Source organism: Vigna radiata, chromosome 7, assembly GCF_000741045.1.
Source record: "Vigna radiata var. radiata cultivar VC1973A chromosome 7, Vradiata_ver6, whole genome shotgun sequence".
NCBI lineage: Eukaryota > Viridiplantae > Streptophyta > Magnoliopsida > Fabales > Fabaceae > Vigna > Vigna radiata.
The window spans coordinates 51295938-51309965 of record NC_028357.1 but is presented as its reverse complement, the minus strand read 5'-3'; the positions used below and the strand labels follow the sequence as shown (position 1 = coordinate 51309965).

General features: G+C 33.0%; 1 protein-coding gene across 2 annotated transcripts; it reads left to right on the top strand.

The window, feature by feature from the left end:
* Positions 1–3882: 3882 nt before the first annotated feature.
* On the top strand, positions 3883–13776 carry LOC106768755 (zinc finger protein BRUTUS). 2 transcript variants are annotated; one of them, XM_014654054.2, is made up of 14 exons: positions 3883–4514; positions 5523–5732; positions 7859–8053; positions 8561–8916; positions 9066–9294; positions 9505–9673; positions 9779–11017; positions 11124–11286; positions 11417–11638; positions 11717–11854; positions 12353–12587; positions 12704–12763; positions 13201–13272; positions 13436–13776. In XM_014654054.2, exons 1-14 carry the CDS (start codon positions 4233–4235, stop codon positions 13565–13567), a joined length of 3702 nt encoding a protein of 1233 aa, XP_014509540.1. In that variant the 5' UTR covers positions 3883–4232; the 3' UTR covers positions 13568–13776. The 2 variants fall into 2 exon arrangements, with proteins under 2 accessions (XP_014509540.1, XP_014509539.1); XM_014654053.2 differs by having other exon boundaries at positions 3884–4514; positions 11115–11286.
* The last annotated feature ends 252 nt before the right edge of the window (positions 13777–14028 follow it).

Below are 14028 nucleotides of genomic sequence, written 5' to 3'. Positions count from 1 at the left end.
TCAATTTGATCTCATTCTAATCTAAATTTTCAAAACTCAATAAGATTGACCATTTGTTTTCATTCTTCAGATCATAATTGTCCGCAAGAATTTCCTATCCTGCTTTATTCAGTGGAGCCTTCAGGTTGTTGTTCAGGCCATAGAATTTGAATATTTTAAAGCACGAACTTATTATATGAGAGAAATGCAGGCTGGGAATTTCATTGCATTCAATATTTGTTGTTGAGTGGAGTGACCATTTATTTCCAAGCTGCTTCTAAAGATATTAAAACAAAAGGGCAGATATAATACTGAGATGGTGGTAGAAAGTTAAGAATGAAAATGACATGAACAATGTCTGCATTTATTATTACTATTTTATGTTAGTATATGCTGGTAAAGTTATTAGGGATTGATTATTGAAGAAATGGATAAGGAATCTCCAACTAAAGTGGGATTAAAACTTAACCTTAGTGGATTCATTTGTATAAAAGAACATGTCAATATTTTAATGTCTAGCACATGTATCAATAAAGATGACAGTTACGTTTATTTTTCCATTTCCTTGCATATATGAAAACTTGCCTTTTTTTTTTTCTTTTTTTGGTTTTGCTTACTTATACTTTACACAATCTGAGTAAAGAAAAATCAAGAAATTTAATTTTTTTTTTAGAATTAAAAGTGGGAAATAGATAAAGTATAGTTTTAACTATATTTATACCGTTTATTACTGAGATGATGTTGATCACCTGGAATGATATTAATTTGGAATCGGTTATATAAAGAAGATGTCGAAAAAGTTTATATATAGAAAGAACGTGTTACAATAATCTTGAACGATAGACAATACCAAAATCATGAAAAGAAATATCTTAATCATGACTTGGCGTGGGGCTGTAAAAATGCATATAACGATGAAATAAATCACGGGATGCGAGGAGGCTCAAGGTGGCTACTTATGTGCAACATTATATGTTTATTTATTCAAAAAACATGATGTTTTTCATTATTATTCTTGAAACTAATATGCTTAATATATCTATTTTGTTATTTATTTTCGTTAGTTTTATTTAAAATGGTGAACATTTGAACAAAACTAATGAAAATAAATATTAAGATAAAAGTAATATATAAACAAAGTTTTACCTATGCTAGTTACGAATTAATAAATTATTATTTTAAAATTGGATTGGAATTACGTTGAATAAATCTAGAAGAAGAAAAAAACTTTATATCAATGCTCTTTCTTCCACACCTTCATAATTTTTTTTTTACCTTTCTTGGATTAATCTAGAAGCCCAACTTTTCTCTTACAAAGATTTTTCAAATAATACTATCTAAAAGTCAAAATTCACTTTTAAATTATATAATATAATGCTAAATAATTTTCGGGTTACAATTGAAAAATTACGTTTTATTAATTTTTGAATTACGATCTAAAAATTACTTTTTAATTTTCAAATTATTTAGTCTAAAAACTATTTTGAAAAACAATAATATCCCAATTATACAATAAAAATTGACAAAACGAAAAAAAAAAGTAATGAAAGTGTAAGAAGAAAGTTATGGAAGTCTAAATTTTATCATCAACCACAAAACCAAATTTAAATTATAAGATAAATAAGACTACATATCTAAATATAATAACAAATATAGCATTTTGAAAGTAAACTATGGTCATATTTTATTAATTTTATATAATAATAGAAAGTGACTTTATTTATGATATTTCTAAAATTATAATATTTTTTAATGTAAAATAGAGTTACAAAACCGTTATGGAAAAAGTTTTTATCAAGTGTCATAATTTTTCTATTAATCGATGTAGTATTTTATATCTTATATTGTTATAATTTTTTATTATTTTGCTAGTTACAGCTTTACATAATATATTTAGATGTGAATTTAAATACTACTCGTATTGAACAATTTTTAATGATGGTTAAACTATAATTAACTGAAAACCAATATTACTAACTATTTTTAAAAAGAACGACTTAACTATGAGTAACTATGATGGAATTACAGTTATTTATTTATATGATAACAAAGTAACCACATTATAAAGCTTCTCCAATACTTTCTATAAGCATAAAGGATTACCAACACTTGTGCGATTGCTTTCCAATCTTAACGGTTGAAAATTAAAAGTAAACCAGTAAAGGCATTACGGGTCAAACAAGGAAAGTTGGAAGATTTGCACAAATAATGTCTTATCCAAAACAAACACTTTTATCTCTTAACAAGATATATCATAATCCAAAGTCAAAATTATTAAAAAAATTATTTTTAATATTAGTATATACACATTTACAAAATTTTAGTCAAAATTAAAAAAAATAATAATTGCAATTTTTTTAAAAAAAATTAAGAACTAAAATATATTTTATCCTTAAAATTTAATTCGGATCTTAAAAAACATATATATTTTTTAAAACAAAACTGAAATATAAATATAATTTGAGAAATCATGTTACCCCTGTTTTTACGGTTTTTCTCAAACTAACACCTTGATTATGACTTTCACTTACAAAAATAATAATTAACTCTGTTTTTGCTAAGATTTCTTTTCTTTTATTGTCATTTTCGGTGATATAAACAAATATTCTTGAATATTCATCCCTTTCTTTATACCTTATTTGGAACTCATGAGTCATCACGCTCCTTTTATTCTTTTGTGCCTACTTTGAATATATACGCATGGGAATATAAAAGGTGTTGACTATATTTGTTTAATCAAAGTCCAATTGAAAATGTATAAGTGAGTAATTACTGTTTAAATTTTATTAATAATAACATTTAAATGATTTAATCATTTAAACTTCCTGATAAGTACTTAATAATTTTAAAATTTATCATATAAAAACGCAATACACATATACTTCACTTATATTACATTTGTCAATGATTACATTATAGTTGGTTCGGTAGGTTGTGTGGGAGTTATCCTAAATCTTCTTACATAAGTTTGATTTTTCCAGATTAAAAAATATTACAGATACATAATTTAATAATTATTTATCACATTTTAACTGTTCCTACTCAGAATTATATATATGTATATATATGTATTATAATTAAAAAATCATTTAGCATAGTTTCATTTCTTCCGGTGTTTTGGGTCAAGACGGAAATACTTCTGATATGTCTCTCACGTTTTCTTTTTCAAATAACTATTTCAAACACTTTGAACGACGATAAAGAAAATGTAAAATCAATAAAATTATGTTTCGTTTATGAATTGGCCACTGCTAATATGTATGGTCCATTTTTTTATTTTGCAATTTTTTTTTCATAAATAACACCTAAAGTATTTCTATTGATTGTAACATGTGCCTTTATTTAAGCCACACTTTTATTTTCTACATCCTCTAAATCCAAAATTTCATAATATTTTCCCCTTCAGTTCAAAATATTAATTCCACACCCTAATGATATATGTGAAATAACTTAAGATTTTTGTTTTTGGATTTTGGCTATTTATGGTGACAATAAAATTAACTTAAAATTAAACATAGGTCATTCCTATATTTTATTTTACTTCCATGTTTTAATTGCACATTTGTCTTTTTAATAATGAAAGGAGAATCAAAGCTAGTTTTGTACACACGTGAAAAGTCAGATTACTATAAGCACTGTCCAACAGGTAACTTGAAAGGAGAATTTATTATTACCCACCAGTTATAGAAAAACTAATAGTATTTATAAATTTAAAGTATAAAAAATAAATTGTGTACTACAATTTAAAATGATTTTATCTTATTTTACTTATTTTTATGATATATACATTACCTTTAAAAGAAAAAGAAAAGACTATATTGTTAAAGAGAAAACATAAGAAAAGAAGAAACTATAATGAGTTACCAGAAATTGACATGGTCATCCAACGTGGCACAGGTAGCCACGTGGCATGGACCGAAACGGTGAATTGGTCCTTTCTGGCTCTGGCGCTCCTAAGTTCTCTTTCTTATGGGCGTAGTAGCGAAACCAATCTCCTCCTCCTTCGCTTCACAAGAACATATCGACAAAAGAGATTTAACACAGAAATTCTCTCTCTTTCTTCAACCATTTTTCTTTCTAGAACCGTCCATGCCACCGGATAACCAACGCACATCACTCACTGATTTTGTGCAAACAAACAATAAGCTGATAAAGTGCTCAACCACTTAGACACAATTTTAACTTTTTCGAAAGATAAGAAAGGAAGGAAAAACAGAAAAGAAAGTCCAAGAAAGTTGGGCTATAGAAACCGCATGGCAACGCCGTTGGACGGAGGAGGAGTGGCGGTGCTCTCGAATTCCGTCAACAAGGTAGACTCCGCCTCGCCTCTCAAGGACGACTTGAAGTGCTCGAAACCGGAGTCTCCGATTTTGATTTTCTTGTTTTTTCACAAAGCGATTCGGAATGAGCTTGAGGCTCTGCACCGGTTGGCCTTGGCATTCGCCACCGGCAACCGCTCCGACATTCAGCCGCTCTCCGAGCGCTACCATTTCCTCAGCTCCATGTACAGGCACCACTCCAATGCTGAAGACGAGGTGCTAATCTTTTGTTCATCTTTATGTTTTCGGAGTTCGTTCTTTGTTAGATTGTGTAACCTAATTTCTCGTGGCGAGAGAAATGGCCTCGTGACTGAAGATTTTATAGTTTGTTGCATTTTCAATGACAAACACAATGCGTGTCTTGTTTTTCAATTCCTTTGGTCATCTCCTCTTGGTTAATTTAGGTCAAACTTTCATATTTGGTTACTGGTTTGAGCATAGTCCAACCAGATCGATTCCGAGAATTTGCTTCTCTCCTTTCGATTATTTCTTTATGTACAGTATAATTTGATTTACTGGCTAAACATGTTTCTTCATCTTCTCTAGTATTCTGCTTATATCCAGGTGCCGTAGAAAATTTTTAGAATTGAAGCTGTGGATATGATATCATCAATGGCTGCGATGTTTTCTGAACTTTTTTTGTCATCATCTGTTTTTAAACCACATGATTGTGCATATGTCGTGGGTATACTGTGTAACGTGCATGGGAGACTAAGTAAAAACCTACTTATTTGTGCTATTGCAAGGTTGTTCACTTGTCTGTCACTAACTATCCGCAACAAAACTGATTGAATGCTATGTAGCAGAAAAAGAAAAACAATCAGATTGAATACTGATGCTGATGCTAATTTAGTTCATCACTAAATTAAGCTTTTATAAAGTAGTAAGTTAATGAGTTTAGCTTCTGCTTCATTAAAGTGTTTCATTTTCTCCTAGTAGGTATGAAGTAATATTTTCTGTCAGTTAGTCAATACATTTCTTATAACAAATTAGTAATGTATATTTAGATGGGAAGTTTTGTTTCAAATTTCAAAATATCAGAGCTCCCTACTGGTTTCTTGATAAATTTGACGACTGCCTTTTGTTTTATGATAGTTTGAGTTATGTCTGGGATGTGCATCTTTCTCACTCTCGTGAAATCATTATCTTATTAATTTGGTTTTATCACTCCTTATCTTTCGCTATGCTTCAAACTTTCTGAGGGAAATATATTGTGGAATGTAGGTGATATTTCCAGCTTTAGATATACGTGTGAAGAATGTAGCACAGACATATTCTCTCGAACACAAGGGTGAAAACAACCTTTTTGATCATTTATTTGAGCTTTTAAATTCTTCCATCAATAATGATGAAACTTTTCCAAGAGAGTTAGCGTCCTGCACAGGAGCTTTGCAGACGTCAGTTAGTCAACATATGGCAAAGGAAGAGGAGCAGGTATAAGTTTATTTAACATCTCTTACCTTGTATCCCGCTTGGACTCGTACAATGAGATAACTATAAAGAAATGGTATTTCCTCTCTACGAGATAGAATTACTATTATTATTATTGCTAAAGCAGAAATTTTCGAAGATGAAGAGAAGATAAATACTAAGAGTTTGGAGACTAGAGAATGCTCCTTCTGTAAAAGAGAACCGTTAAAATTTACTATTGGAAGTGCCAAAGGGGCTAATGAAGTGCAACTGTATGACTAAAAAAGTTATAATTGTGATGTTTATGAAGTCCTTCCCCTAGCTCACTTGATGGGTGAAGTATTCTTGTTGAGTACTTTTAGCACGATCATGTGGGCTTTGTCTAGCGATTCAAATAGAGCAGTCAAGTGTATGCTATGGAATGATGAATTAAGTCGATTAGGCTTTTAAATGTATGAAATTATCATTTTATCTAAATTATAAATTATTGCAGCAGGCAAAGTGTTTCTCTCTGAACTTTTGAAACAATTTTTTTTTTTTGGCTTTTTCCCCCTTAGTCAAAAGCCAAAGAAGGAATTTTGCCAATTAAGTTGTTCAGGACCAAAAGATTGCATCAGTTGTTGAGGATTTAATGAATGGATAGTAGATGTCATAAAATGTTGTTCAAAATAAACTGAAATGGAAGATTTTTTGTTTAATTTATTGAAAATAAACTTTATTATGAACAAGAATGGAGTATATAGATTTGTCTTGCACTCTAAGAACCAGTGCCTCATACATACTTGTTTTGGATGATACTGTCCAGGGTGATGAGTCAAGACAGAGTGAATAATAAATTTCGTTTAGATAGAAAGGCCTTGGAACTGGAGTTTTTCCTGGTAAGATAGGAGTAGACGGGGTTATGGTGATAAAAAAGAATGGAGTTATGTGCTGGAGGTTAAAATTTGGATCATTAGCATGTGTTGTGCTGGTTAGGTATCTTGGACCCTTCCTACTTAGTGATGAGGATATTGAATAGAATTGTTTGGTAAATCTTGGTGAATTTTCTTTTAATTTCAGTTTTAGTGGAAAAAGAAAAAGGTGGTGGGATTAAAGACTTCGATTTAAATAAAAACTGGTTAATTTGGAAATCAAGTTTTGGTAGGGTTTCTGTTAAACTCGTATTGACTTAAAAATAAAAAAACCTTCAATTAATAACGAGTTTGTTTCAATCGAGTACCAAGTAAACACTTAATATTTCTGATCTTGTATATGGTACCGAATTATCTGGTTTTAGGAGGTTGACAAACACCCCTTTTATTGAACTAAAAGAACAAACCAAAATGCAGCCCACAAACTTGTCCTGATGATCTCATTCTAATGGGGTACGAGACAGTTAGCTTACCATTATAAAGGTGCCTAGAAGACAAGTCAATCTTGTATATGCGGAAATTGATCTTTAGAAACGTGAGCATAATTATGTTTAAGAAATAACCAAAATGTGAAAAGAAAACTGTCCTTTTGCTTTTTGAGGAATTTATTTGTACATTATGCTAGTTATTTAGACTCTGGACACTAATTTTATAGCTAAAGAAGGGAGAAAGAGCTACCTAATCTTTTTCAGGATGGGGTGAGGGAGAGTAGTTATTATTGTTAACTTAATTGTTTAATGGGTGCTGAATAAGAAACCTTATTGTTTTATGTATAAATTTTAAAAATGCTGACGTATCAGCCTGGTAAATGTACTTTGTCTACAATTTGCTACTAAAATTGAACTAAAGAAAGCATTGCAGAAAAGTTTCACACAGTTCCAATTGCATGTAGAAATGACATGGAGGAAATTATTTATTTTTGTGATCAATTAATGGTTTAATGTGTACTTGCAAGCTTTTATTTTATGTGTTATTTCGTTTTATTTATTAATGGGATTCATATGTACTGAGAAACATTTTTTATTAATGGGTTGATATACTAGCTAGATAATATATGACCAAGTTCCACTGCTAGTTCCCTTCAACGAAGTTTTCACAATACAGAAATCTGTTTATTAGCTGGTGTCCAAAAGGAGATTAGTAAAATTTTGTCATAGCCATGTAGTTTAAGTTGCCAAATAATCTTCTTTACTTGGGATGTGTATGACATTTTTTTTTTGGTTTGTGGTGCGATATCAGGTATTTCCTCTGCTTATCGAGAAGTTTTCTCTGGAGGAACAGGCATCCTTAGTTTGGCAGTTCCTGTGCAGTATTCCTGTGAATATGATGGTCGATTTTCTACCATGGCTTTCAACATCTATATCACCTGATGAATCTCAGGATTTGCGAAATTGCTTAATCAAGATAGTGCCACAGGAGAAGCTTCTTCAGAAGGTATGGTTTTCAAATGCTAATAGAGCATTGTTATTTCCTTTTATTTGCCAGTGATTTTTTATGCATTGATGATGATGATGCCATTCAATTACTGACGGTCAATAAGGAGCTTCTACACTAAGAATAAGAGAGGGATTTAAGGGAAATAGTGGTTTAATATGATATTTATCAAAATAGCAGAAGCTATCATTTATAGAAATAATGGAATATTTGTTGTAACTCTTTGGTTGGTTACAGTACAGAGAGAAGCTATAAGGCAGTTAGGGAGAGGAATGGAGGTGCATGAATTGTTTCTGAGAAAAAGAGAGAAGAGACCAGGTCTCTCAAATCTTTATTTCACAAATAATTGTGTTGTCCATCTCTGTTCTGTTCCACATTGACACTATTGCAGAGATTGTTTGTTTGGAATAAACATTATTCGTTTCTCATATTCTGGTCCAGTTCTATTATTTAAGTTCATTTGACATGTAACTGTATTATATCTTATCATATTCTTGCTTATTGAAGGTTGTTTTCACCTGGATGGAAGGGAGAGGTAGGGCTAACTCAGTTGAAAGTTGTGTAGATCATTCTCAAGTTTTATGCAGTTCTAGGTCATTACCCAATCAGGTTGACAAAGTAAATTGTGCCTGTGAATCTACAACATGTGGAAAAAGGAAATATTCTGGATCTATGATTGACGTTTCTGATGCCACTGGAGCACATCCTATAGATGAAATATTACTTTGGCATAATGCAATAAAAAAAGAGTTAAGTGAGATAGCAGTGGAGGCCAGAAAGATACAACAATCTGGAGATTTTACTAATCTGTCTGCTTTTAATGAAAGATTTCAATTCATAGCCGATGTTTGCATATTTCACAGGTATCAGATTGATTTAGTCTGATGGATGTTTGTCTTTTGCGAATACCATGCCTTTTTTTTCTGTAAGCAGTTTGATAATTTATCTNAAGGGAAACTCTATTATCTGAAATATTGACTATTTACTTTTTTTTTATTTTTTATAAATGTAGTATTGCTGAGGACAAGGTTATTTTCCCAGCGGTAGATGGAGAGTTTTCTTTCTTTCAGGAGCATGCTGAAGAAGAAAGCCAATTTAATGACTTCCGAAGTTTGATTGAAAATATTCAAAGTGAAGGAGCATCATCCAATTCAGATGTTGAATTTTACTCCAAGNTATGCACACATGCTGATCATATAATGGAAACCATACAGAGGCATTTCCACAATGAAGAAGTTCAGGTGATTCACCATTGGTCATACCACTGTGAGATAAGAGCGTGAGATGCAAATGCATTGTTAATTGCAATGAGAGTAATTAATCTATTGCTGGGATTTCATTGCCATATATGTAGAAGTTGATAAATCAAAGTTCTTTATGAGGAATTTTTTGTTAAGCTCTCTGTTAATCTGTTAATCTATTAAAGTGTTCTTCATCCCTCTCATCTATAGGTTCTTCCTCTGGCAAGAAAGCACTTTAGCTTTAGAAGGCAATGTGAACTTTTGTATCAAAGCTTATGTATGATGCCTTTGAAATTAATTGAGCGTGTCCTGCCATNGTTGGTAGGATCTTTTACTGAAGATGAAGCAAAGTTGTTTCAGAGAAATATGCAGTTGGCAGGTAGGTCCTATGTCTCTTCAAAGTTCCTTGCGACCTTAAAATAATTATATCTCTGATAATTTTATTAGTTTAATCTATATTTGACAACTTCTTAATCTGTTTCAGCTCCAGCAACAGATTCTGCTCTAGTTACTCTATTCTGTGGATGGGGTTGCAAGGCTCGTAGTGAAGGTCAGTGTTTGTCTTCAGGTGCATCAGGTTGCTGTCCTGCACATAAACTCTCTGACATTGAAGAATACATTGATCCATTATCCTGTGCTTGTTCGTCTGCATTATCTAATAGACATTGCTCAGTATTAGCTGAATCAGGAGAGAACAAAAGAGCAGTCAAACGAAACATATTGGAGTTGCACAAAAATGAAGATTCACCAGAAACTTCGGAGACTGAAAGCATTCAGAATCAATGTTGTAGTCCACGGTCCTGTTGTGTGCCAGGTTTGGGAGTAAATAGTAATAATTTAGGGTTGAGCTCTCTCTCTACAGCCAAGTCCTTACGCTCCTTGTCTTTCAGCTCTTCTGCCCCATCTATTAATTCCAGTCTGTTCGTATGGGAAACAGAGAGAGGGTCATGCAATGTGGGAAGTACACAAAGACCAATTGATACAATCTTTAAATTCCATAAAGCCATACGCAAAGACTTGGAGTATCTTGATGTTGAATCAGGAAAGCTGCGAGATGGTGATGAGACAATTATTCGGCAATTTAATGGAAGATTTCGACTCTTGTGGGGTTTATATAGAGCTCATAGTAATGCTGAAGATGATATAGTATTTCCAGCTTTGGAATCAAAAGAGGCGCTTCATAATGTGAGTCATTCATACATGCTAGACCATAAGCAGGAAGAAAAATTGTTTGAAGACATTTCCTGTGTTCTTTCAGAGTTTTCTGTCATTCATGAATCTTTACAGATGACACACATGACTGAGAGTTCAAGTGAAAGTAATTTTGAAACCTCTGATGGCAATGGTAGTGATGTCATAAAAAAATATGATGAACTTGCTACTAAGCTTCAGGGGATGTGCAAATCCATAAGAGTGACCCTTGATCAGCATCTCTTCAGAGAAGAATGTGAACTGTGGCCATTGTTTGGGAGACATTTTACTGTGGAAGAACAAGACAAGATAGTGGGTCGGATAATTGGAACAACGGGTGCTGAAGTTCTCCAATCAATGTTACCATGGGTAACATCTGCACTTACTCAGGATGAACAGAACAGAATGATGGATACATGGAAACAAGCAACAAAGAACACTATGTTCAATGAATGGCTTAGTGAATGTTGGAAAGAGAGTCCAGTGTCTATAGGACAGGAAGAAGCATCAGATCATAGCACTTCTCGGAGAGGTATTTAATGTGATTTTTGTTTCTTTCATCTTTTTGTGGAAATTGCGGATTCTGATATTTAATATCATAATGTGTTATTAACTTGTTTTTTCCCAAGGTGCTGAAGGTCAAGAAAGCTTGGGCCACAATGATCCGATGTTCAAGCCAGGTTGGAAAGATATATTCCGGATGAATCAGAATGAACTTGAGTCAGAGATCCGGAAGGTATATCGAGACTCAACACTTGATCCAAGGAGAAAGGCATATCTTGTGCAGAATCTATTGACAAGGTTGGTTCCAATGATCATACCTTCAGTCTACTTTTACAGGACCAACATTTTCTGTATATTTGTCCGATAGTGCTTTAGCCTTCATTGACATCAAACTCCAACCTTTGATTGGGTTTTTGCCTTTGACTAGTCGATGGATAGCTGCCCAGCAGCAATCACCTAAAGCAATTTCGGAAGGATCATCTAACAGTGTAGAAATAGTAGGACTCTCACCATCATTTCGAGACCCAGAGAAACCTGTATTTGGGTGTGATCACTATAAGAGAAATTGCAAGCTTCGGGCTGAATGTTGTGGCAAGTTATTTACTTGCAGATTTTGTCATGACAATGTCAGTGATCACTCGATGGATAGGTAAATTTCTCATGGGATTTCTTGTGTTTTATACTTTATAGTAGTGTATAATTCTAATCATCTGCTTGATCATTACAGAAAAGCAACATTGGAAATGATGTGTATGCGCTGCCTGAATATACAGCCTATAGGGCCTATGTGCATGACACCTTCATGTAATGGATTTTCAATGGCGAAGTACTATTGCAATATATGCAAATTTTTTGATGATGAAAGGTATCTTTTTGTTCGTTGGAATCCTAAGCTTATGGTATTAAAACTGTTATTATCAATAAATATGTCTCATAGAGGGGGAGCAAGGTCTATTGTGGGTTTACTGGAGTTGGGCTACAGTGGTCAGGGTTTGACGTTGGTGAAAGAACATTGGGAAGGCTGCCAAACATTGGCAGAGAGAGGAGCAGAACTGTTTACGCATGATTCCAGGAAAAAGATGAAAAATTTGTCGAGGGAATCAAACACTGATCTTCTAAAACCATATAAAAGGTTTCCAGGGATTCTGTGTTATGATCAAACTCATGATTCTTTATATATAAGGAATAGCAAAAGTAATGATCCAATTCCAAATAAGGAAACGAAAGAAAAATAACGTTATCCTAAAGTGAAGCTATACAATATTTTCGTATTTATACACCATCGTATCTTTAACAATTATAATTTAGTCTTTCAACTTATTTAGTTAATTTTATTTTTCCTTACACCTTTTACTATTTTCAGGAACGTATATCATTGCCCATTTTGCAATTTATGCCGTGTTGGACAAGGGCTTGGGATCGATTATTTTCATTGCATGAAATGCAATTGTTGCTTGGGGATTAAGTCAGCATCTCATAAATGTCTCGAGAAAGGTTTAGAAATGAACTGCCCAATTTGTTGCGATGACTTGTTCACTTCAAGTGCTACGGTCAGAGCTCTACCTTGCGGCCACTATATGCATTCTGCTTGCTTCCAGGTCTATTTCACAGCTGTTTTCGGTTTTAGGTTTCAATGCTTATCCCCAAACCAGGGGGTGGTAACATATTCTCAAGGGTTGTGGATTTAATCTAATATTTTGGTATATTACGTTAGGCATACACGTGCAGTCACTACACATGTCCAATCTGCAGCAAGTCATTGGGAGATATGGCGGTAAGATCATTTTCTTCCATTAATCTTTTCTTTTACACTCAACTAAGCCTTATTCTCCACCTTTATTATTCCCCATAAAAAAAGAAAATATTTATAGATGCAAGGAAAACTAAACAGGGCCATCAGTTTAATAATGCTCTAGTATCTTTCGAACATGTACTTGTGAGTTCTCAAGTTGAGTCTTTCATATATTTCAGTTAAATGTAAAAGTTTGGAAAAATTAAAACTTGAATGGTAAATGTTTATCTTTAACTAATTTTTGCATACATTGTTCCTGCTAATAGATTAGGAATTTAAGATAAGTAAAGAGTGTAAGCTTCCTTTTGATAATAAAAAATCATTGAAAAAATGAGTAAAATAATTAGAAAATTTGTGTCTAATCAGTTGAAGTTCTTAAAGAGGTACTCGGTATACTTATTTTTTCTTTACCTACCTAGGTTTACTTTGGTATGCTTGATGCCCTATTGGCTGCTGAGGAGCTTCCTGAAGAGTACAGGGAACGCTGTCAGGTGAATATTTTTGTGTCTTGGCATTTTACTCTTCACGCAGTTCCTTTCGAAAGCTAATGCGGATTTTATGGAAAAAGAAAAAGAATTTTGGCGTTTTAGTTGATGAGCAAAGAATTTGTAAGATGATTGTCTGTTAAGCCTGTTATGTAATAACAAAATGCAGGACATACTCTGCCATGACTGCGATCGGAAGGGCTCTTCACGCTTCCACTGGTTGTACCACAAATGTGGATTTTGTGGCTCTTACAATACCCGGGTTATCAAGTGTGAGACGTCAAACTCCAGCTGCTCTTAGTGTGCTTCTTTTGATGGGAGGTATATAGTTTGTAAATACTTTATAGCAAAATAGGAATTCAAATTTTGCCACAACTAGGAGCCCTCTTATTTTTTTTCGTCGTATACATAATGCAAACGCATGACGAATTTAGTGACCTCTGTATTATGATAATCAGAAGCCTCTAATCAGTTCTATAGCAATTGTGTACAGATCAAGTTTATTCCTAACTTTTTGTTTCTGCCCATATTCTTTTCTTTATTCTTATCTTTACCTTCGTTTAAGTGCACCTTGACTTCACCGCGATCACGCTGAGTAATTTATCTCCAATTTCCCAGCTACTGGCTAGAGGTGGCTTCTGACTGACGTGAGTTCATCGTATGCAAGTTCAAATGATATTCTCACCAGAGTAATCAGTTATAAAATCAGATAAATCAACTTATAGGCAGTCAACTTTTCCTTGTATTTTTTAAGCTTAAACT